Source organism: Oryctolagus cuniculus, chromosome 1, assembly GCF_964237555.1.
Source record: "Oryctolagus cuniculus chromosome 1, mOryCun1.1, whole genome shotgun sequence".
Classification (NCBI taxonomy): domain Eukaryota; kingdom Metazoa; phylum Chordata; class Mammalia; order Lagomorpha; family Leporidae; genus Oryctolagus; species Oryctolagus cuniculus.
Window position 1 is genome coordinate 237270591 of NC_091432.1, and position 21605 is coordinate 237292195.

Consider the following 21605-nt stretch of genomic DNA (forward strand, 5'->3'; position numbering starts at 1 on the left):
GGGGTGGGCGGAGCCTGCTGCTGCCTTGGGGCCGTCTGCAGCGTTGCCTCAGAGACCCCTGTGTGTCCTGCACCTGTCCCCTGGGGAGCCTGGGTGTGCCAGGGTGGGGCTGGGGGACCTTTCACAGCACACATCCCGAGTACGGGGGGGTTAGAGAGGCTTCCGTCCACCCGCTCGCTCTCCCCGGATGGCTGCAAGGGCCGGCGCTGGGCCAGGCCGGAGCCAGGCGCTCCTCTGGGTCCCCCTCGTGGGGGACAGGGACCCAGGCCCTGGGGCCAGCTTCTGCTTCCCCAGGCCGTCGTCAGGGAGTGGAGCAGCGCGGTTCAAACCAGCCCACATGGGAGGGAACTCGACCCACTGCCCCACGCCGGACCCCCCAGTCCCTTCTAACCGCAGGGGCCCGCCCCTCTCTCGTGCTGGGCTCTGTAAGTGGCCGAGCGTGGACTCGGGGCTGAGCTGGTCGCGCTCCTGTGGACCCTCTGGTGCCAGACACACCAGGCCCTCCGCGGTGCTTTACCGAATACATCTGAGTGAGGGGGCAGGGTCAGGCCAGCCCTGGCCCTTGCGCCAGGGGGCCCCAGCGTGCCCCCGCAGCCGCAGGGCGGGGCCGTCCAGCCCTGGCCCTCGCGCCAGGGGGCCCCAGCATGCCCCCCCGCAGCCGTAGGGCGGGCTGGCCCTCGCGCCAGGGGGCCCCAGCGTGCCCCCGCAGCCGTAGGGCGGGGCCGTCCAGCCCTGGCCCTCGCGCCAGGGGACCCCAGCGTGCCCCCCGCAGCCGTAGGGCGGGGCCGTTCGGGCCGGCTTCCGTCTCCAGGTGCACGTTGGGGCTGCTGGAACACAGTGCGCGCAAGGCCGTGGTCTCCACGAGGGGGCCGGGCCCTCCGGCACAGCTCGGCGCGGCGGTGGCAGGCTGGGTGCACGGCGAATGCTGGCTCAGCCCGTGCCTGCCTCTGCCTCCCGCAGAGGGAGACGCTCCTGAGGCAGCTGGAGACCAACCAGCTGGACACGGACGCCACGCTGGAGGAGCTGTCGGTGCAGCAGGAGACGGAGGACCAGAACTACAGCATGTAGGTGGGGGGCAGGACTGCAGGACTACAGCGTGGGGGGTGGGGGAGGGCAGGACTACAGCGTGGGGGGGGGTAGGACCAGGACTACAGCGTGGGGGGTGGGGGGAGGGCACGACTACAGCATGTAGGTGGGGGGGTAGGACCAGGACTACAGCGTGTAGGTGGGGGGGTAGGACCAGGACTACAGCGTGGGGGGGGGGGAGGGCAGGACTACAGCATGTAGGTGGGGGGGCAGGACTACAGGGACTACAGCGTGGGGGGTGGGGGAGGGCAGGACTACAGCGTGGGGGGGGTAGGACCAGGACTACAGCGTGTAGGTGGGGGGGAGGGCAGGACTACAGCGTGGGGGGGGGGTAGGACCAGGACTACAGCATGCAGGCGGGAGGCTGGGTTCTGGGTGTGGGGAGGGCTGGGCGGGCGCAGGGTCACTTCCGGACAGCAGCGCCGGCTGGAGCGGGTGTGGTTGAGGAAGCCCTGGCCCCCAGCCCCCAGCCCCCAGCCCGCAGCCCTGTTCCCGTGGGTGGGGCTTCATTACTGCGTGCAACAGAGCTTGTCTAGGCAAGCGGGTTAAATTCCGGAGCTGAGGTGGCCCTGGGGAGTGGGTCCTGCCCCTTCCAGGAGCTCCTGAGAATGGACGACTGGGCCCCCAGACCCTCCGCCGCCCTGCGCTTTGGGGCCAGGACACCAGGGGTCCGCAGTGGGCACAGCCCCGGGGCAGTGGGGGTCGTGGCTCGTGGGCAGCACCTGGACGACCTGTGGGCGAGGCAGCAGCGTGTGTAACCTCCAGACCTGGGGCGTAGGGCACTGCTGGCCAGCTGGCACCTGCTTCATACGGGGATTTCCAAAAGTTCATGGGAAAATGGAATTAAAAGCTAAAAATCAAGTGTTCTCGGGATGGCGCTGTGGCGTAGCCAGTAAAGCTGCCACCTGTGCGCCGGCGTCCCACGCGGGCGCCATTTTGTGTCCCGCCGCTGCACTTCGGGTCCAGCTCCCTGCTAAGGCCTGGGAGAGCAGTGGGAGGGGCCCAAGTCCTCGGCCTGCACCTGCGTGGGAGACCTGGCCCAGCCCTGGCTGTTACGGCCACCTGGGGACTGAACCAGATAGAAAGTCTCTGTCTCTCTCTCTCTTAATTCTGACTTTCAAACAATCAGCCTAAAACCAACAGAAACCTACACTTTGCCAGCAGAAGCTCCACTGTGCTGGAGTCCAGCTCTGGGGCTGCGCCCAGGCCAGGCCGGTCTCCCCGGCGCCCTCCTCGGCACGGAAGCGGGTGCTCTCGGAGGTTTTAGGGTTCAGAGGGAGCCCGACTGGGACTGCCAGCGGATGTCCAGGGAGGGGAGCCAGCACTCGGGGGCTGTCCCAGTGCCTGTGAGCTCCCCAAAACCCTCCCGGGGTGCAGCCCAGCACCACGACCGTCCCGGCACAGCGTCAGGACGGGGTGGGCTGGGCCGGCTGCCGGGGGCTGCATGGACCGAGGCGGGCGGGCGCTGCTGTGCGCGTCAGCTTCCCCTGGCAGCCGTGTGACCCCGCCCCAGAGGTGAGCTGCCCGCTCACTTGGAAAGCAGAGAGTCTCCATGTGCTGGCTCCCTCCCCACACAGCACAGCCGGGCTGGGCCAGGACAAACCAGAAGGCCGGAGCTCCACCGGCTCTCCCACGTGGGTCATCTTCCACTGCCTACAGAAAGCCAGTGTTACAGCAGCGGCCTAACCCACTGGCCCAGATGAGGGCTAACAAGTTCACAAGCAAAAATACGTTGTCCACAGTTTCTTCATAATCCCTGTTTCCCGTGAGCTTTTTGAAGACCCCTGTGCCCAGCCTGGGGCCGCCTTCCCTGCTGAGGCCAGCGCGCACTGGGTGTGGGACAGCGTCCTGTGCTGGCCGGCCAGAGCCCTCCAGGCCTTGTTTTCTCCGTCCTGGAGCCGTGGGCAGATGGCAGCGGGCAGGCCCTGTCCTCTGCCCTCTTGGGCTCCCGCGGACACCCAAGCTACCCTGGGAGCTGGGCAGTGGGGGTCTTGGGGGAGGAGCCTGGGAGATGGATGGCAGAGAGCCAGCCTGGCTGCAGGTGCTGGGTGTGGCGGGAGATGGAGGGTCTCAGCAGAGCCACACCCTGGGCACCAGAGGCTGACCCCGCCCACCCAGGCCTCGATTCTGGGCTCACCCCACACCCAGAAGTCTGAAGGCACCTCCAGGCAGCACCTCTGCGTCCCCAGGACCTGGCTGCTCACCCCGTCCCCTCCAGCTGGGAGGCCCATGCCCACACCATGCAGTGTCCCCCGCCCTGCTGTCCTGGCTGTGCAGACATCCGCCAAGGCTCCAGGCGCCCGGCTCCCGCCCGGGACACCTAGGATGCTGGGGCCCGGGCCGGGGGCAGGGCCTCGGGGGGCAGACGTGCACACCCGCACGCCCTCCCAGGGCTGCCTGGGCCCGGGCACTGTGCAGACGTCTCCCTCCTGCCTTCCCGCCCTGCAGCTTCCTGGAGATGACGGAGGCCCGGCGCCGCGGCCACACGTCCCCGGTGGCAGCCAACGGGCAGAGCCCACCCCTGGGTTCCCAGTCGCCGGCCGTGCCCCCAAGCACCGCGTCTCTGGGAAGCTCTGGCTCCAGCGTACCCCAGCCAGCCCCCCAGCTTCCCCTCAGTGCCCCTGCGGCCTGCCCCCCACAGCCGTCCGCATCCCCCACCCCCCTCCCCGAGGCCCCCGCCCCCGCCCCGAGGCGCAGCATCATCTCCCGGCTGTTTGGGGCCTCGCCGGCGGCAGACGCGGCCCCTCCACCTCCAGGTAGGTCCCGGGAGCAGCCCCGGCCACCAGCCCTCGCCAGTGGCTGCGTGCCCCCACCCCACCCCGGGCGTCCGCCGTCCACAGAGCCGGCCCCAGCTGCGGCCCCCGCGAGCGGCTGCGTGCCCCCACCCCACCCCGGGCGTCCGCCGTCCACAGAGCCGGCCCCGGCTGCGGCCCCCGCGAGCGGCTGCGTGCCCCCACCCCACCCCGGGCGTCCGCCGTCCACAGAGCCGGCCCCGGCTGCGGCCCCCGCGAGCGTCCAGAAGGTGGAGGACTTCGTCCCCGAGGACAGCCTTGACCGCAGCTTCCTGGAAGACGCAGCCCCCCAGAAAGAGGAGAAGACCGGAACCCCACAGCCAGACAGCGACAGGTAGGGGACCCCGGGAGAACCACTGTGGGGGGTGCAACCCCCAGGGCACGGCCAGGCCTCGTCATCCCCTCCCCTACACGCTGTCCCCACCACGACCCCGGCCTGGGCATGAGCTGCACTCGGGACCCCGGCTGCCTGTCCTGCGGACGCACACGACCCATCCAGGGCCCCGTGCGGGCGCCGTGGGGTTGGCCCCCAAGGCCCTGCCCCAGCACGCTCAGGGACTAGCAGGCTGACCTGGATGACTCTCCCGCGGATGACGTTGCAAGGCTCCAGACGGCCCCCAGCCTGCATGGGGAGGTGGACGCCCGGGCGCAGCCCCACGGTGGGGGCACCAGCACACGTGCCCCACTGTGACCTCTGCCCCCGCTCCTCCCTCGCAGTGATGGCGAGGCAGGGGCCGGGAACCCGATGGTGGCAGGTTTCCAGGACGACGTGGACCTAGAAGATCGGCCGCCCGGCGGGGCCCTGCCGCCCTCGGGCCCTGTCCCCAGTAAGAACATCAGTCTCTCGAGCGAGGAGGAAGCGGAGGAGGTGGCCCGTCCCCCCAGGCCCACTGCCCTGGCTCCCCAGCAGTGCCCAGAGCCAGAGACCAAACGGTATGGGTGGCCTGGGCGGGGACGGGGCGGCCTGCCCGGCTTGGAGGGAGCCTGGCCTTTGTCTTGTCTCTGAAGGTTCCACGCCAAGGCCTCCCGGCCTCAGGGCGGACCAGCCCCGCCCCCCTGGCCAGACAGCCAGGGTCCCAGGAACCTGAGCGACACGGGGCGCCCTGCTGAGGGCTCCCAGGGGCAGGCACGGGCCTCGTCCTCGGAGAGTGACCCCGAGGGGCCCATTGCCGCCCAGATGCTGTCCTTCGTCATGGACGACCCCGACTTCGAGAGCGGCGAGTCCGACACGCAGAGGAGGGTGGTGAGGCCAGGGCCCTGCTGCGGGCGGCCGGGACGCCCGTGGGCCGAGCAGGGGAGGGGCGTGGCCTGAGCAGCTGCCTCCCCCAGGCTGAGTTCCCCGTGCGAGAAGACCCCTCGGATGTGACGGATGAGGACGCCGGCCCCGCCCCGCCCCCGCCGCCCCCGCCGCCCCCCATCCCCGCCTTCAGGGTGAAGAGTGGCGCAGATCTCTTCGGGCTGGGGCCGGAAGAGCCGGGTGCTAAGGAGAGCAGCGACGAAGGTGGGGGCGCGGCTGGGGCCCGGCCCGTGGACAGCCCCGTGGGGCCCGCGCTGGCCAGCGTGGCTGCCCTGCACGGAGCCGCGTGGGCCTGGCCCGCAGCTGTGCTGTCGCCCTCACAGGGAAGGCGGGCAAAGCTCCCTCCAAGGAGAAGAGGAAGAAGAAGAAGAAGAGCAAGGAGGTATGCGGCCCCGCGCCCCGCCCCCTGCGCCCCCTGCGAGCCAGCCCTGCCCTGCTGAGCCCGCCCTGTGCCCCCCAGGAGGAAGACAAGGCCGGGAAGAAGAGCAGGGCCAAGGGCAAGAAGGAGGAGGGCAGGGAGGAGCGGCGGAGGAAGAAGAAGGAGAGGAAGGCCGTGGACGAGCTGGAGGCCTTCCTGGGGGGCGGGGCCCCCAGCAGCCGCCACCCTGGGGGCGGGGACTACGAGGAGCTCTAGCCCCGGGGAGGGGGCGCCCCTGTCGCTGACTGGGGAGGCTGCTGCTGCATGGCCCGGACCGCCGCCTCGCCCCCACCCGCTCTGCGCTTGCTTCGGGCAGAGGCGGGGCCTCGGCGGGGGGCGGGGCCCAGCCACTCCCGCGTTTCTCAGGGATGACAGGGAGGGGGAGTTTTTACAGAGGCGGGCGTGGGGTGCTGCCCTGCCCGACCCCGGCATGCCCGCGAGGCGTGGGCGGGGGCAGACCCTCCCCGTGGACCGCGTCCCGGCACAGGCGTGCAGGCTCCGAGGGGCCGCGCCCCAGGCAGGAGCGGAGGCCCCGCCACACTGCTCAGACCATAAAGCTCTCCTGTCTCACTGCTGCGTGCGTGTGCGTGTGCGTGCGTGTACGTCTGCTCGCGGCCCCAGCGGCCCGGGGAGGGCCAAGGGCTTCCCCGCGAGCCCGGCCCTGTCCAGGTGGGCCCGCACAGCCACGTGCCCAGGGCAGGTGCGCCCTGCAGGGCGCAGGGCCAGCACCGCCAGGCCCCAGCCCCCCCCATTGCCGGTGGCGCCCTGCCCACCAGCCGCAGCCGCCGTTACCATGAGAACCTGGGGGCGGGCACAGCGCGGCAGTGACGTCCCGCCCCTTCCCACTCACAGCCTCCCCTGGGATCCCAGCAACGGGGTGGGGGGCTGCCAGGCACCGGGCCTCGGAGCACAAGCAGGGAGGCAGCCTGCCCTGGGGGCCACAGCCCGTGAGGACAGGTCAGCGTCACAGGGATTCACGCCGCGGGCCCCGTAGGCCCTGCCCCCAGGTCCCGCCCACCCCTCCAGGGGTAGAGGTACCGCGGTGCAGCCCACAAGTGGGTCGCGTGTGCACGCGTGTGTCCCCAGGGCTGACGGCTCCCGCCGCCGGCCTGCACGTGGTCTGGGCGGCCCATCTGGCCCCAGGTACCTGCCGAGAACTTGGCATCTCCCAAGACCTCCGGCGCAGAAGCAAACAGGGCCCGGGGCGAGGCCAGATTCTGGCCAGGGAGTGGCCATCTGCTGCTGCCCGGGTGGACCGGAGACCAGATTCCAGGAGTCCCGGAGCTTGGGGCCCCGCCAGGCCGTCAGCTGCTCGGGCAGGCGTCCCGGAGGTGGGGCTGGCAGGGCCCGCAGGCCGTCCCGGGGCGCGGGTTCTGCGGAGGCCCGCGTTCTGGGATGCTGCGGGGAGCGTCGCGGCCGCACCACGCGGCTCCCGGGGCCGCCGTGCAGCCCCCAGCGGGCGCGGCCCCTTTAAGCGCAGCCCCTCCGGCCGCCATCGGAGGCAGCACTGAGCGCCCGGGCCGGCCCCGCCGCTGCCTGGAAGCTTCCGCCGGTGCCGGCGACGCCGCGGAGCCCGCAGGGTTGCGCAGCCCAGCAGGGCTGGCGGGCGGAGCACGCTCAGGTGAGGGGCCGGGGTGGGGTGCCCGGCGCGCTGCTGTCACGGCCGGGGGCCGCCGAGAGGACCGGGCGCCCCCGCCTCCAGGCAGCCCGGCCGGGTCCTCGCGAGGGCCGTTCGCGGCCGGGCGGGGCCGCGCTGCGAGGTGGGGGAGGGGGCTCCTAGCCACCCACGTGGGCTCCGCAGGGGCGAGGGCCCCCAAGGGGCCGACCCCACGCCCACGGGGAGGGGGCGTCGCAGAGCCCCGCAGCCGCCAGGCCGGCTCTCACCTAACGGGGGCGGAGCCTCGCCGGGTCCCCGGCTGCATCCCGGCCTGGCCTTGAGCTTAGGATGAAACGGGCAGCCGTGGGGTGGGCTGAGGTCGGGGTGGGGACAAGGGGGCAGCCGTGGGGTGGGCTGAGGTCGGGGTGGGGACAAGGGGGCAGCCGTGGGGTGGGCTGAGGTCGGGGTGGGGACAAGGGCCCCGGGGGCGGCTCCACCAGCAGGAAGCCCAGGTCCCACTGGGTGATGGGCCTGGCCAGCCGGTCGCCTCCCTGCCTGGGGGGGGGGGCTGTCACCACTGTGAGCCCCTCCCCAGCCAGCCCCAGGCCCTGGGGACCACAGCGGTGCCAGTGGCCCACATTTGACCAAGGGACTGGAGGCTGCGGCAGGGTGGGGGAGGGCCCTGTCCCTCCCCCACCCCCGCTCTGCCTCCCCCTGCTGGCATGGTGCAGGGAGAGTATCAGGAGCCCCCCCAGTCCCAGCGCTGTGTACACCCTGGAGTGGGGGCGGGGTCCCCCGCGCCTCAGCTGGGCCGCCGCGGCCCCCACGCGCCAAGTGGCTCCAGCCCCTCCCGGCAGCTGAGGCCCAGGGTGCTCCTGGGGGATTTTCCCGGCCGGGGCCGGGGCCAGGACTCAGCCTTGGGTGCAGAAGTCTGTCCCTTGCAGCACTGGGGGAGGGGCTCGGCCCGGCCTAGTCAGCAGGGCCGGGGGCGTCAGAGTGTGGAGGTGACCGAGGCCAGGGTCCAAGGACGGCAGCGGGCACCCGCGGAGGCCCCGGCAAGGGGTTTTGCTCGTCCTGCACCTGTCAGTCAGAGGCCAACATGAGCGCCCATCGCTCCAGCTGTGGGCACCAGAGGGCAGCACACCTGGGACCACAACCCGGCTCTCCTGCCATCCCCGGGCTAGGCAGAGCCCAGGGGACAGCCGAGCCTCTCTGGGCCTGCCCCCTGCCCAGGGCTGGGGGCCCAGGACCGGGGTCAGCACAGCGCGGTTCGGGTTCCGCAGGTGCCGCCGCCGCCGCCGCCGCCGCCATGGAACTAGCGCCCAGGCCGGAGGCCGCGGCCCGCTGTGCCCCAGGTAAGCCGGCCGCCGCGGCGAGAGGGGGGGCCTGGGCCGCAGACAGGACCCCCCTCACCCGTATCCCCCCCAGGGCAGGAGCCCCGAAAGGCCGAGTGAGCTGGAGCCGCCAGCCTGGGCACTACTTTTAAGATGACCCGCACGGACCCGCCGGACCTGCTAGTGTCCACCGTGTACCAAGACATCAAAGTGGCGGCCCCGGGGCCCGCGTCCAGGCGCCCGCCATGTGAGCGCCCCGAAGCCCGGCCCGCCGCGCCCGTCAGCAAGCGCCACTGCCGCAGCTTTGACTTCCTGGAGGCGCTGGACGGGCCGGCCATGGAGGCCCGCGCGGAGCCAGAGCCGGAGCCGCCGCGTGCCCGGCCCCGGGACGGCGAGCACCGGCGGCGCGCCCGCTCCAAGAGCGCCCCCCGCGCGCCCCCGGGCTTGGCGCCCGCGCCGGCTTCGCCGCCCGTGCTGCCGCGCCGAGGCCGGGAGACACAGCGCGCGGCGCGGGCGGACGGGTCGCCGCGCCGGGAGCCCGCTTACCCCGCGCTGCGCGCCCTGGCCAACGAGCTGCACCCCATCAAGCTGCAACCCCAGCGCGGCGGCCCCGGTCGCATCGCGCCCCTGTGCGCCGCCCCAGGCCGCTGCGCGCCGCCCGAGCCGCCCGCGGGGCCGGCCCCGCACGTCCGCTGCCGCCTGGACATCAAGCCGGACGACGCGGTGCTGCAGCACGCCGCCCGGGGCTCCCGGCCCTGCGGGCCCGCCGCCGCCCCGCCCTGGGCCCGCGCCGCCGCCCCGCCCGCCCACGGCCTCACGGTCCCCGGGCCCCGCCACGTGGCGCTGTCGCGCACAACCACCCCCAGTGACTCCTACTGCGCGGACCCCCGGGCGCTGTACTGCGACGGGCCCGCGCCCCGAGACCCCGCCGAGCGCCGCGGCCTGCACTTCGCCGCGCCGCCGGGGCCCACGCGGTTCTTCTACACCGAGGAGCCGGAGGGGTACGCGGGCGGCTTCGCGGCCAGCCCCGGCCCCCCCTTCGACGGCTACTGCCCCCAGCCCTACGCGTCCGAGGAGCTCCCGGGGCCCAGCCCGAGGCGTGGGCCCGGCTACTACGCCGGCGAGGCGCGCACCTTCCCGATCCAGGCCCCGCCCGCCCGCTCCTACCTCGCCGAGACGCCGCGAGCCTACGGCCCCTGCTACGCCCCCGACGAGCCCCGGGCCCGCCTCGCCGCCCGCGCCTTCTACACCGCGGACTTCGGGCGCTACCGCGAGCGCGACGCCCTGACCCGGACCTACCCGCACCCGCGCAGCAGCCCCGCCTGGGCCGACTGGGGTCCGCGGCCGTACCGCACGCTGCAGGTGGCGCCGCCGCCCGACCCCGGCCCGCTGCTGGCCTCGTGGCACGGCGGCACCGGCACCAGCCCGCCCCGGCTGGTCACCGACAGCCGCCACCACTCGCGCTCCTGGGACAACATCCTGGCGCCGGCGCCGCGCCGGGAGGACCCCCTGGGCCGCGGCCGCAGCTACGAGAACCTGCTGGCGCGCGGAGGCCGGGGCGCGTCGCCCGAGGGCCGGCGGCCGCCGGTGGTCGTGAACCTGTCCACGTCGCCCCGGCGCTACGCGGCGCTGTCGCTGTCCGAGACGTCGCTGTCGGAGAAGGGCCGCGTGGGCGAGGGGCCGGGCCGGAACTGGTACGTGACCCCCGAGATCACCATCACCGACAACGACCTGCGCGCCGCCGACCTCCCGGGCGCCAGGGGCTGGGGCCTGCCGGGGGCCCGCCCGCAGCCACCCGCGCCCGCCCCGGGCCGCCAGCGCAGCCTGGAGCAGCTGGACGAGCTCATCACCGACCTGGTCATCGACTCGAGGCCCGAGCCCGCGCCCGAGGGCCTGGGCCGCCCGCCGCGCCGCCCGCCGGACGCGCGCCCCGCCGCGCCCGCGCCCGCGCCCGCGCGCTCGCCGCCCGCCTCCGCCGGCAGCGCCGAGGAGCCCGCGGCCGCGTCCCCGGAGCCCAGCGCGGACGAGGACGACCTGATGACCTGCTCGAACGCGCGCTGCCGGCGCACCGAGACCATGTTCAACGCCTGCCTCTACTTCAAGTCCTGCCACAGCTGCTACACCTACTACTGCTCCCGCCTGTGCCGCCGCGAGGACTGGGACGCGCACAAGGCGCGCTGCGTGTACGGCCGCGTGGGCAGCGTGTGCCGCCACGTGCTGCAGTTCTGCCGCGACAGCGGGCCCGTGCACCGCGCCTTCTCCCGCATCGCGCGCGTCGGCTTCCTGTCGCGCGGCCGCGGCGTGCTCTTCCTCGGCTTCCCCAGCCCCGGCTCGGCCGACAACTTCCTGCGCTTCGGCCTCGAGGGGCTGCTGCTGTCGCCCACCTACCTGTCGCTGCGCGAGCTGGCCACGCACGCGGCGCCCCTGGGCAGCTACGCGCGCGAGCTGGCGGCCGCCGGGCGCCTCTACGAGCCGGCCGAGTGCTTCCTGCTCAGCGTGTCCGTGGCCGTGGGCCCCGGCGCCGCCAGCCCGGCCCGGCCCGCGCCCGCGCCGCGCAGCCCCGGGCCCACGGTGCGCAAGTTCGCCAAGGTGGCGCTGGCGGCCGGCAGCCCCACGCGCCCGCCGCCGGCGCGCGGCCGCGAGCCCGACATGGAGACGCTGATCCTGACGCCGCCGCCCGGCACCGCGGGCCTGGACCAGGAAGGCGAGGCCGGGCGGCGCGCGCGCGAGGTGGCCTTCGTGCACATCCAGCGGGAGCTGCGGCTGCGCGGCGTCTTCCTGCGCCACGAGTTCCCGCGCGTGTACGAGCAGCTGTGCGAGTTCGTGGAGGACAACCGGCGCTTCACGCCCACCACCATCTACCCCACCGACCGGCGCACCGGACGCCCCTTCATGTGCATGATCATGGCCGCCTCCGAGCCGCGCGCCCTCGACTGGGTGGCCAGCGCCAACCTGCTGGACGACCTCATGTGACCGCGCGGTCCTCGCCCTGGTGCTCCCCGCCGGGCGGGGCGGGCCAGAGGACGCAGCGCGGGGCCACCCCCGCCGCCTCCCCGGCCCCCGGCCCCGCGACCCGCGTGCGCCCCGTCGGGGCGGCCTCCGCCGGCTTCCGCCTCGCGAGCCCCTCGGGGGCCGGGCCGGGGCGCGCTGGAGCCCAGGGGGACGGCACTCCCGGGCTGCGCGCCGCGTGGAGGCCCGGCCCGGCGTCCCGCTTGTCCGCGCCCCCCGCCTACGGCCCGGCCGGGCCCCCCCGGGCTGCGATACGTCCAGGGGGCGAGCGCTTCCGAACCAAGTAAAAGCATCTGAATGTAGCCGCTCTGTCTCCTGTGCTTGGGGCGGGGTCGCCGGACTCGGGACAGCGGGGAGGGGGCGGGGGGGCTGGCGGGAGGATGGGAGGGGGCGGTGGGGGGCTGGGAGGGGAGAGGGGGAGGGGGGAGGCGGGTTCGCCGGACTGGGGCAGCGGGGAGGGGGCGGTGTGGGGGGCTGGCGGGAGGATGGGAGGGGGCGGTGTGGGGCGGGGAGGAGGGGAAGGGGCTGGGGGGGCGGGGAGGAGGGGGCTGGTGGGGAGGCAGGGAGGGGGCGGGTTCGCCGGACTCGGGATAGCGGGGAAGGGGCGGTGGGGGGGCTGGCGGGAGGATGGGAGCGGGCGGTGTGGGGCTGGGAGGGGGTGTGGCGGGAGGAGGGGAGGGGCGGGGTCCCCGGACTCGGGGCAGTGGCGAGAAGGCGGTGTGGGACGGGGTCACCGGACACGAGGCGGCGTGGAGAGGGGTCACCGGGCACGGGGAGGCGGGGGGGCGGATAGGGACGGCGGAGGTGGGGAGGGTTCACCGGCACGGGGCGGCGTGGGGAAGTGAGGGGCGGTGTGGGACGGGGTCACCGGACACGAGGCGGCGTGGGGAGTGGTCGCTGGGCAAGGGGGGGTGTGCGGGGGACGGAGGGGGCGGGGAGGGGTCGCCGGGCACGGGCGTCAGAGGGGCCTCAGACTTTGCGAGCCGGAGCCGGCGCGCGTCCCTTGGGCCTCCCCTCCTTGCCCCAGCTCCCCGCGAGCCCTGACCGCCCCGTCCCCCGCCGCCCGCCGCCGGGCCCCACGCAAAGGCGCTCTGCGGTCGCGTGCGTTTTATTCGCTCGGCAACGGCTCCTGCGGCCGCGTCCCCTTTAAGCGGGCCCGGCCGGCTCCGATTGGCCAGCCGTGCCTCAGCTCGGCGACGCAATTGGCTGATGTGCGGGCCCCGGGCGGCAGCCCCCGACGGGATTGGCCGGCGATCCCCCAGCGCCCGCCTCCCGCACGGTCACGCAGCCCCGGACGGCGTGGGTAGGGGCCGCAGGAGCAGGCACGCTCGGGGAAACATGGCGGCGGCGGGCCTGGCTCAGATTCCTGATGTGGACATCGACTCCGATGGCGTCTTCAAGTACGTGCTGATTCGAGTCCACGCGGCGCCGCCCTCCGAAGCCCCGGGCGGCGAGAGCAAGGACATCGTGCGTGGCTACAAGTGGGCCGAGTACCACGGTGAGGGCGGGCTGAGGGCCGGGGCGACGGGCGGAGCTTCCGGCGCGGGGCGGGACTTCCGGCGGGGCGGGACTTCCGGCGGGGCGGGGCTGGCCGGGACGGCGGGCGGGGCTTCCCGCGGCGGGCGGGGCTTCCCGCGCCGGTGGGCGGGGCTTCCCGCGGTGGGCGCGGTTGCCGGCGGGCCGAGGCCGGGGACCCCGTCTGAGGCCGCGCTCCGCCGCAGCCGACATCTACGACAAGGTGTCGGGCGAGCTGCAGAAGAAGGGCCATGACTGCGAGTGCCTGGGCGGCGGGCGCATCTCCCACCAGAGCCAGGACCGGAAGATCCACGTGTACGGCTACTCCATGGTGAGGCCGCACGCCCCTCTCTGCCCACCTGCCTGCCCCCACGTCCGGCCCCGGCTCCCCCTCGCTCGGGGCCGGACGTCCAAGCCCGGGTGCCAGCGGCCACTTCTCTCTGCAGGGCTACGGCCGGGCCCAGCACTCCGTCTCCACCGAGAAGATCAGAGCCAAGTACCCCGACTACGAAGTCACCTGGGCCGATGACGGCTACTGAGGCCCCGCGCGGGGAATAAACGTGTTGCTGAGCCTGTCTGTGTCTGTCGTGGGTCCCCCGACTCGGGCGGGGCTCCAGGGAGGGGCCCTGCACACTCAGCTCTTTAGGGCCTGATAAGGGGGCCCTGTCCGAGGTGATCGCCCTGCACACGGCCCCGAGTCCAAGGACGCCTGGCTCCTCGGTGCCAGCCACGGCTGGGGCACCCACGAGTGCCCCCGTCCCCAGCCGGCCCCGGGTTCCCAGCGGAGCGTGGCCAGCAGCTGACCCGGGCCGCTGGTGTCCACCCTCGGGTCCAGCCTGGAGACCCCAGCGCTAGTGGGGGTCTGCCAGCCGGGGTTGGGTCTCATCAGCCGCCCAGGGGCGGTGAGGGTCAGCGGGGCGGAGCGACCACACCCTTCCCTGGCGGGGGCCAGGCGTCAGGGGCTCAGGAGCTCCCCTAGGCAGGCCCTGTGCTTACTGGACTTGCTGAGGCTGCGGGCTGGCGAGAAGTGCAGGGGCCCCGGGACCCGGACCACGGCCGGAACGGCAGCGGGGCGGGGGCCGCCCTCCCCACGTGGATGAGCCAGCCCTGACCTTCGGCCGGGAGGGGCCCCTGCGCGGCCCCCCGGAGATGCTGCGCAGGGCGGGGCTGGGGCCGTGGGTACATAGGGGGCTGCGCAGTCAGCCCGGGGACTGCACGAGGTCCCTGCGGCGCCGAGCCTGGCTGCCTCCGGCCTGACCATGCCTCTGCCTGTCCTGGCGCTGCTCCTCCTGGGTGAGTCGGGGCGCTGAGCCTGCGGCCGCCCCCGCAGACTGGAGCCAGTGCGGCGGGCGGCTCCTCCCTGCCCTGCTGCCCCCCACCCGGCCTTTGCCGCCTTGGCACCACCCCCAGGGGTCACCGCTCTCCGGGCCTCACCCCGAGCCCCCGTGCCCCGGCCGCCGGGCCTGAGCCCCAAGGCAGCTCTGAGGGGCTTCTCCGGTGTCCGCTCTGCCAGCAGCAGGGTCCCCCGGCAGGGCCTGGGCCCCCGGCCACTGCAGCAGCCCCCGGGAGTCCGCGTGCAACTTCGTGTGCGACTGCGCCGACTGCGCGGACGAGGCGCAGTGCGGTGAGCCGCGCGGGCGGCGGGCGGCGGGCGGCGGGCGGCGGGGGCGGGCGGGGCCGTGCGGGGCCGCAGCCTGACCCTGCTCTCCTAGGCTACCACGGGGCCGCGCGCGGCCCGGGCGCCCCCTTCACCTGCGACTTCGAGCGCGACCCCTGCGGCTGGCAGGACGTCAGCACCTCGGGCTACCGCTGGCTCCGGGACCGGGCGGGGGCTGCGCCCCAGGGCCCCGGGACCCGCTCCGACCACACGCTGGGCACCGACCTGGGTGAGGCCCCCGCCCGGGCCCCGGCCCCGCCTCCTTGCGTCCTGTCCCCCTCCCCCCGCTGACCTCTCGCCCCGGGCCAGGCTGGTACATGGCCGTGGGCACCCACCGGGGCAAGGCGGCGGCCACCGCGGGCCTCCGCTCCCCGGTCCTGCGCGAGGCGGCAGCCACCTGTGAGCTGCGGCTCTGGTACCTGGCGCCCTCTGGAGGTGAGCCCTGGACCCGGCGCCGGGGGCGTGGGGGGAGAGGCCCCGCCCCCGGCAGCCCCCCAGCCCCCGCCGTGTGCCGCAGATGTGGCCGAGCTGCGGCTGGAGCTGACCCACAGCACGGAGACGCTGACCCTGTGGCGCAGCGCTGGGCCCTGGCGCCCCGGCTGGCAGGAGCTGGCCGTCAGCACCGGCCGCGTCCCGGGAGACTTCCGAGTGAGCGGGGGAGCAGTGGCGGGGGTCTGGCCGAGCGGGGGCCGGGCCTCACTCCAGTCCTGAGACCCCCGCCGTCTTCAGGTGACCTTCTCTGCCATCCGAAACGCCACCCACCGGGGGGCCGTGGCCCTGGACGACGTCGAGTTCTGGGACTGTGGGCTGCCCAGTAAGGCCCCCCCCCGCCCCGTCCCAGGGCGCCCCCCAGCGGGCACAGACCCCTCAGCCCCCGTGCCCTCCCCGCACAGCCCCGCAGGCCAGCTGCCCCCTGGGGCGCTGCCGCTGTGGGAACCAGGCCTGCGTGGAAGCCCCGCAGCTGTGTGACGCGGAGGACGACTGCGGGGACCGCTCTGACGAGGACCCGCTCGCCTGCGGTGAGAGCGGGAGGCCCCGCCCCACGGCGGGGGGCGGGGCTGCGGGAGGTCCTGCTCAAGGCGCCCCTCCCCAGGCCACCACATGGCCACCGACTTCGAGGCCGACCTGGGCCTGTGGAGCAGCGCTGAGGGCTGGGCGCGGAACCGCAGCTCGGACGGCCCCCAGCGCCCTGCCTGGCCCCTGCGAGACCACAGCAGGAACAGCCCGCAGGGTGAGGCCCCGGGGCGCCCAGCGACCCCGCCACGCCACGCCCCGCCCCGGCGCATTCCCGGCTCACACCTGCGCTGTCCCCAGGCGCCTTCCTGGTGTCCGTGGCCGAGCCCGGCGCCCTTGCCGTCCTCTCCAGCCCCGAGCTGCAGGCCTCCCACAACTGCTCGGTGAGACGGGGGGGGGGGGGGGGGGGCGAGAGCGCCCGCCCGGGCTGCCCGGCGCAGGGGGCCCCTGACCGGTGCCTGGCCCCGCAGCTGGTCTTCTACCTCTACCTGCACGGCGCCGACACGGGCTCCCTCCAGCTGTTCCTGCAGGCCAGCGGCCCCGGTGCGCCCCAGGCCCCCAGCCTGCTGCGGACGCGCCGCGGGGAGCTGGGGGCAGCCTGGGTCCGAGACCGCGTGGACGTCTGCAGCGCCCACCCCTTCCGCGTGAGGCCAGCGGGCGTGTCCTGGGGGCGGAGGGTGCGGGGTCCTGGGAGCCCCTCCCTAAGGGCAGGAGGGGGCAAGGAGAGAGGCGTGGGCGAGGAGGGCGTTCAGGGCCAGCGCCTCCGCTGACCGCCCCCTGCCCTCAGATCCTCCTGGCCGGGCAGTCGGGCCCGGGGGGCGTCGTGGGCCTGGACGACCTAGTCCTGTCTGACGGCTGCAAACCAGTGCCAGGTGACGGGTGGGAGGGCGCGAGGCCTCCGCCCCCCCCCCAGCAAAGCCCAGGCCCTGCCCCTGCCCCACCTGACCCCAGTACCGCCCCCACAGAGACCAGGCCCCCGGGGCCCCGGGTTCCACCCCCACAGCTGTCCCGCCTGCAGCCCAGAGATCCGTGCGCGCCAGGGCACCTGTCCTGCGGGGACCTGTGTGTGCCCCCGGAGCAGCTGTGCGACTTCCAGACGCAGTGCCCGGAGGGCGAGGACGAGCAGGGCTGTGGTGAGCGGCCCAGGGGAGGAGTCCGGGCTGGAGGCAGGGGGCCCGGTGGGCCGGGGCAGGCGCCCCCCTCGGCACCTCTCAGCGCCGGCCACTGTTGCAGGCACCACGGACTTCGAGTCCCCCGCGGCAGGGGGCTGGGGGGACGTCAGTGTGGGGCGGCTGCAGTGGCAGCGGCTCCCTGCCCGGGACAGCCAGGGGCCCGGCACGGACGCCAGCGGGGCTGCTGCCGGTGAGGCTGGACATCCCCAGGGGGCCCTCTGCTGCCCCCCCCGCCCAGGAGGCCCTGTGGATGACGGTGGCGGGGGCTGCTCTGAGCAGTGTGTCTTCCCCCAGGGCACGTCCTGTCTCTGCAGAGGGCCTGGGGGCAGCGCAGGGCCCCTGCCCGGGCCCTCTCACCCACCCTGGGCCCCTCAGGCCCCCACTGTGAGCTCCACCTGGCCTACTCTTTCCAGAGTCACCCCCGAGGTACGGCCTGACCCCCCGGCACCCCCACACCCCCGCGCAGCCGCGGGCGCCCTCCATCCCACGGTGCCCCCCTCGGCCAGGCTTCCTGGCGCTGGCCGTGCTGGAGGGCGGCTCCCGCGAGCTGGTGTGGCAGGCCCCGAGCAGCAGCGGGCGCTGGACGGCAGACAAGGTCCTCCTCGGGGCCCGGCGCCGGCCCTTCCGGGTGAGCAGCAGCCCAGGGAGGGAGCCCACCCGGCCGCAGCCCAGACTGACCGTCCCCTCCCTGCTGTCCCCCCCAGCTGGAGTTTGTAGGCCTGGTGGACTTGGACGGCCCCGGCCAGCAGGGGGCGGGGCTGGATGACATAACCATGAGGGACTGCAGCACCACGGCGACCACTGAGGAGGACAGAGGTCCGTCCCGCCCACATTCCGACCCCCCAGGGCACCTGGGAACCCCTGCTTTCTCAGAACCTGGGAGGGATGTGGGGGTGCACGGGGGGTGCTGACCCCTGCACCCCGCCCCCAGAGGTCTCCTGCAACTTCGAGCGGGACTCCTGCGGCTGGCACCCTGGACACCACACGGATGCCCACTGGCACCGGGCCCAGAGCCAAGGCCCTGGCTACGACCACACCACCGGCCAGGGTAGGGCGGGGCTTCCCACACAAGGGGGTGGGGTTCTTCGTAGGCCGCACGTGTGGGGGGTCTCTGCTGCTCAGCCTCGTGTCTGCCCCCCACCCAGGCTTCTTCATGCTCCTGGACCCCACAGATCCCCCGGCCCGGGGCCGTGGCGCCCACCTGCTCACAGGGCCACAGGTGCCCACGGCCCCGGAGGAGTGCCTCAGCTTCTGGTACCACCTCTATGGGCCGCAGATCGGTGAGCCAGCCCCGGGCCCTGCTCAGAGCTGTGTGTGGTGCCCATCAGGGGCTGGAGGGCGGGCCCTGCAAACCCCACCTCCCTCCAGGGACACTGCGCCTGGCTCTGAGACGGGACGGGGAGGACACGCAGCTGTGGTCCCAATCCGGCACCCACGGCAACCGCTGGCACAAGGCCTGGGCCACCCTTCAGCACCCGCCGGACCCCGGTGCCAAGTACCAGGTGAGGCTGGGTGCCCGGCGGGGGGGGAGCAGGACACACCTCCCCGCCCCAGCCGACCCCCCCTGCCTCCCCGCCCCAGCTGCTGTTCGAGGGCCTTCGTGACGGGTACCAGGGCACCATGGCGCTGGACGACGTGGCCCTGCGGCCGGGCCCCTGCTGGGCCCCCAAGCGCTGCTCCTTCGAGGACTCCGTCTGCGGCTTCTCCACAGCCGGGCAGAGCGAGTGGCGGCGCCAGGCCAGTGCCTCGGGCCATGCCTGGGGCCCCAGCACGGACCACACCACGGGCACAGCCCAAGGTGCGGGGCCTGGCCGTGGCCAAGGGGGAGGGCAGGTCAGGGGCTGAGGCTGACCGGTGGTGCCCAACCCAGGTCACTACATGCTGGTGGACACGAGCCGCCAGGCCCTGCCCCCGGGCCACACGGCCTCCCTGGTCTCGGAGCAGCACCAGCCCCTGGCCCAGCCGGCCTGTCTGAGCTTCTGGTACCACCTGAGCCTGCGCAGCCCAGGTGAGGCCCTGGGGTGGGGGCCGGCAGGCCTCCTGCCTCTCCCCAGCTGACCGGCCCGCCCTGCCGTGCGTGGCAGGCACCCTGCGGGTCCACGTGGAGGAGGGCGGGAGGCGCCAGGTCTTCAGCGTGAGCGCCTACGGAGGGTTCACCTGGCGCCTGGGCCGTGCGGACGTGCGGGCCGAGGGCACCTGGAAGGTGAGTGACAGGGCTGGGGCCGCCTTCCTTGCGCCCGGGGCGGCCGGGGCCAGGCTGAGGGCTGTCCGCCCGCGGCCCGCCAGGTGGTCTTCGAGGCTGTGGCCACGGGCACGAAGCACTCCTACGTGGCGCTGGACGACCTGCTTCTCCAGGACGGGCCCTGCCCACAGCCAGGTAGGGGCCGTGCTGGGGCCCGGGGCCCGGCGGCCAGCGCAGTGCCGCTCACCAGCCACTCCCCACAGGGTCCTGCGACTTCGAGTCCGGCCTGTGTGGCTGGAGCCACCTGGCCTGGCCCAGCCTGGGCGGGCACAGCTGGGACTGGAGCGGCGCTGCCACCCCCTCCCGCTACCCCCGGCCCCTCACGGACCACACCCTGGGCACGGAGGCAGGTGCGCATGGCTGGGCAGGGCCCGAGCTGGGCGTAGGCGGGGCCACATGGCCCCCAGCGTCCCCGCCCGCATGGCAGAGACCACAGGCCGGGGCAGGCTCCCGGGTCAGCGGGGGCACCTGCCCCTTCTTGTCCCCAGGCCACTTTGCCTTCTTTGAAACTGGCGTGCTGGGGGCCGGGGGCCGGGCGGCCTGGCTGCGCAGTGAGCCCCTCCCGGCCACCGAGGCCTCCTGCTTGCGCTTCTGGTACTACCTGGGCTTCCCCGAGCACTTCTGTGAGTCGGCCTGGGCCGCGGGGCAGGGGCTGGGGGGTCCCCTCGCCCCAGGTCAGGCACGCGGCGCCCGCGGGGACCCCCGCCTCACCCGCCCGCCCTGGGCCCTTCTCTGTGAGTCGGCCTGGGCCGCGGGGCAGGGGCTGGGGGGTCCCCTCGCCCCAGGTCAGGCACGCGGCGCCCACGGGGACCCCCGCCTCACCCGCCCGCCCTGGGCCCTTCTCTGTGAGTCGGCCTGGGCCGCGGGGCAGGGGCTGGGGGGTCCCCTCGCCCCAGGTCAGGCACGCGGCGCCCACGGGGACCCCCGCCTCACCCGCCCGCCCTGGGCCCTTCTCGCAGACAAGGGGCAGCTGAGGGTACTCCTAAGCAGCCCCCAGGGCCAGCTGGCCGTGTGGGGCCAGGGCGGGCGCCTGCGGCAGCAGTGGCAGCAAGCGCAGCTCGACGTGGTCAGCACCCAGGAGTTCCAGGTGCGGCCTCGCGTCCCAGCCCCGCCCCGCCCCCGCCCCCACCCCTGCCACGCCCCGTCCCAACAGCAGCCTCTGCCCCGCCCTCAGATGGTGTTTGAAGCCACCACAGACGGCCAGCCAGCCGCGGGGCCCATCGCCCTGGACGACGTCCAGTACCTGGAAGGGCAGCCTTGCCAGGAGCCTGCGCCTGGCCAGGGTGAGCGGAGGGCCGGGGTCGCCCAGGAACCAGCCCCCGGGCCCCACGGCCGCCCTGGTGCCCCGGGGGCCAGCCCGGAGGAGGTGCCGACGGGACGCCGAGGCAGGGTCCCCAGCTCACGCGCCCGCGGCCCACAGGGGACACGGCGATGCCCTCCCTGGTGCCGGCCATGGTCGGGGGGGCCCTGCTCGTCTTCCTGCTCCTGGTGCTGCTGGGGCTCGGGGGGCTGCACTGGCTGTGCAGGAAGGGCATGTGCCCCCTGGGCGGCCACTCGCACGCCAGCCCCGCGGACTCCGGGGCCACGCTGCCCGAGGCCACGGGCTCCGCGGCAGAGGCCTCCAGCTTCACCAACATCCTCTTCAACCAGGTAGGAGCCCGCCCAGGCCGACGGGGGGGGGGGGAGGGGGGGGGCGCCGGGCTGCCAGGCCACGCCCAGCCCTGCCCTCCGCCCACCCGCGGGCAGCCGCCATCCTGAGACTGCTTCCTCCTAGGACCACATCACCCTGCCAGCAAACCTCAACCCCTGACCGGCCCCGAGGCCGGGGCTCCTCCCCGTGACTGGACACCGCCCCTCCCCCCGCCCATGAATAAACACTGAGGGCTCTGGGTGGTCCAGGACCCCAGACCCGACGTGAGGCACGGCCGAGTGAACGCGCAGCTCAGGAACCGGGGACAAGGACGCTGGCCCATGGCCCTCGGCGGTCCCTGGGTGACTGCACCGAGGACGGGAGGGAGGGAGGCGGGCAGTGGAGGGACTTGGGGCTGCCCTGAGGGGAGACGGCCGAGAGAAGGGAGGGTCTGCACAGGCCGCTGCCGCCCGGGCCCTCCGCTCGGCCTTGAGGAGAGGCAGGGCTTGGGGTGGCGACACCCACAGCTGTGCCCCGGCCACCGCCCGGGGCTTCAGAGCCATTGTTCACGCACAGCTGGGCACGCGGGCGCCTGGGGCGGTGGGGGGAGCTCTGGCCTGCACCTGCGGTCACCCATGAAGTGGACAAGGACTGACTCCGGGGCCCGGCGTCCCCGGCACGGGGCACGGGCAGGCGCTGTCCCTCGGCTCGTGTCCTCACCGCACCGCCACGCGTGTCGGGGTGCGTGTCCCATAGCACACGCCAAGTCTGAGCCCCAGCGCCCCGCTACCGGCCAGGGAGGCGGCAGGGCCGGCCGGACGCTGAGGTCCCTGACACCGTGG

General features: G+C 74.5%; 4 protein-coding genes across 6 annotated transcripts in view; all 4 read left to right on the top strand.

Annotated features, from left to right (window-relative positions):
* RABL6 (RAB, member RAS oncogene family like 6) overlaps positions 1–6163 on the top strand; it is a 33679-nt gene extending 27516 nt beyond the window's left edge. For both annotated transcript variants that reach the window (XM_070059332.1, XM_070059337.1), the window contains exons 8-15: positions 961–1064; positions 3535–3842; positions 4071–4212; positions 4596–4811; positions 4887–5121; positions 5208–5379; positions 5499–5557; positions 5636–6163. In XM_070059332.1, coding sequence (XP_069915433.1) covers positions 961–1064; positions 3535–3842; positions 4071–4212; positions 4596–4811; positions 4887–5121; positions 5208–5379; positions 5499–5557; positions 5636–5809 — 1410 coding nt within the window. In that variant the 3' untranslated portion in view covers positions 5810–6163. The remainder of the gene's footprint in view (positions 1–960; positions 1065–3534; positions 3843–4070; positions 4213–4595; positions 4812–4886; positions 5122–5207; positions 5380–5498; positions 5558–5635) is intronic.
* A 150-nt stretch (positions 6164–6313) lies between these two features.
* On the top strand, positions 6314–11835 carry AJM1 (apical junction component 1 homolog). 2 transcript variants are annotated; one of them, XM_070059323.1, is made up of 3 exons: positions 6314–7216; positions 8482–8545; positions 8619–11835. In XM_070059323.1, exon 3 carries the CDS (start codon positions 8678–8680, stop codon positions 11495–11497), a length of 2820 nt encoding a protein of 939 aa, XP_069915424.1. In that variant the 5' UTR covers positions 6314–7216; positions 8482–8545; positions 8619–8677; the 3' UTR covers positions 11498–11835. The 2 variants fall into 2 exon arrangements, with proteins under 2 accessions (XP_069915424.1, XP_069915426.1); XM_070059325.1 differs by having other exon boundaries at positions 6314–7214; positions 8474–8545.
* Positions 11836–12630: 795 nt separating this feature from the next.
* On the top strand, positions 12631–13621 carry PHPT1 (phosphohistidine phosphatase 1). The gene is made up of 3 exons (XM_070059388.1): positions 12631–13031; positions 13255–13379; positions 13495–13621. Exons 1-3 carry the CDS (start codon positions 12743–12745, stop codon positions 13585–13587), a joined length of 507 nt encoding a protein of 168 aa, XP_069915489.1. The 5' UTR covers positions 12631–12742; the 3' UTR covers positions 13588–13621.
* A 686-nt stretch (positions 13622–14307) lies between these two features.
* MAMDC4 (MAM domain containing 4) lies at positions 14308–21059 on the top strand. Its single transcript, XM_070061487.1, has 29 exons — positions 14308–14341; positions 14535–14672; positions 14761–14934; positions 15015–15140; positions 15223–15353; positions 15435–15519; positions 15599–15724; positions 15799–15936; positions 16020–16102; positions 16190–16363; positions 16507–16591; positions 16685–16852; positions 16953–17081; positions 17186–17317; positions 17398–17519; positions 17596–17707; positions 17823–17939; positions 18037–18171; positions 18260–18393; positions 18473–18689; positions 18762–18899; positions 18976–19094; positions 19178–19268; positions 19337–19483; positions 19622–19756; positions 20093–20220; positions 20308–20416; positions 20554–20783; positions 20908–21059. The coding sequence occupies exons 1-29, from the start codon at positions 14308–14310 to the stop codon at positions 20941–20943; spliced, it is 3693 nt and encodes a 1230-aa protein (XP_069917588.1). The 3' UTR covers positions 20944–21059.
* The last annotated feature ends 546 nt before the right edge of the window (positions 21060–21605 follow it).

What these genes read in the sequence shown, in the direction of transcription:
- AJM1 (XM_070059323.1), top strand. Translation starts at nt 8,678, where the DNA reads ATGACCCGCACGGACCCGCCGGACCTGCTAGTGTCCACCGTGTACCAA.
- MAMDC4 (XM_070061487.1), top strand. Translation starts at nt 14,308, where the DNA reads ATGCCTCTGCCTGTCCTGGCGCTGCTCCTCCTGG. An exon ending in AGGCCTCCCACAACTGCTCG is followed by an intron (nt 16,103 to 16,189) that starts GTGAGACGGGGG and finishes CTGGCCCCGCAG; the next exon opens with CTGGTCTTCTACCTCTACCT. An exon ending in CGGCTGCAAACCAGTGCCAG is followed by an intron (nt 16,592 to 16,684) that starts GTGACGGGTGGG and finishes CCGCCCCCACAG; the next exon opens with AGACCAGGCCCCCGGGGCCC.
- PHPT1 (XM_070059388.1), top strand. Translation starts at nt 12,743, where the DNA reads ATGTGCGGGCCCCGGGCGGCAGCCCCCGACGGGATTGGCCGGCGATCC. An exon ending in CAAGTGGGCCGAGTACCACG is followed by an intron (nt 13,032 to 13,254) that starts GTGAGGGCGGGC and finishes GCTCCGCCGCAG; the next exon opens with CCGACATCTACGACAAGGTG. An exon ending in ACGTGTACGGCTACTCCATG is followed by an intron (nt 13,380 to 13,494) that starts GTGAGGCCGCAC and finishes TTCTCTCTGCAG; the next exon opens with GGCTACGGCCGGGCCCAGCA.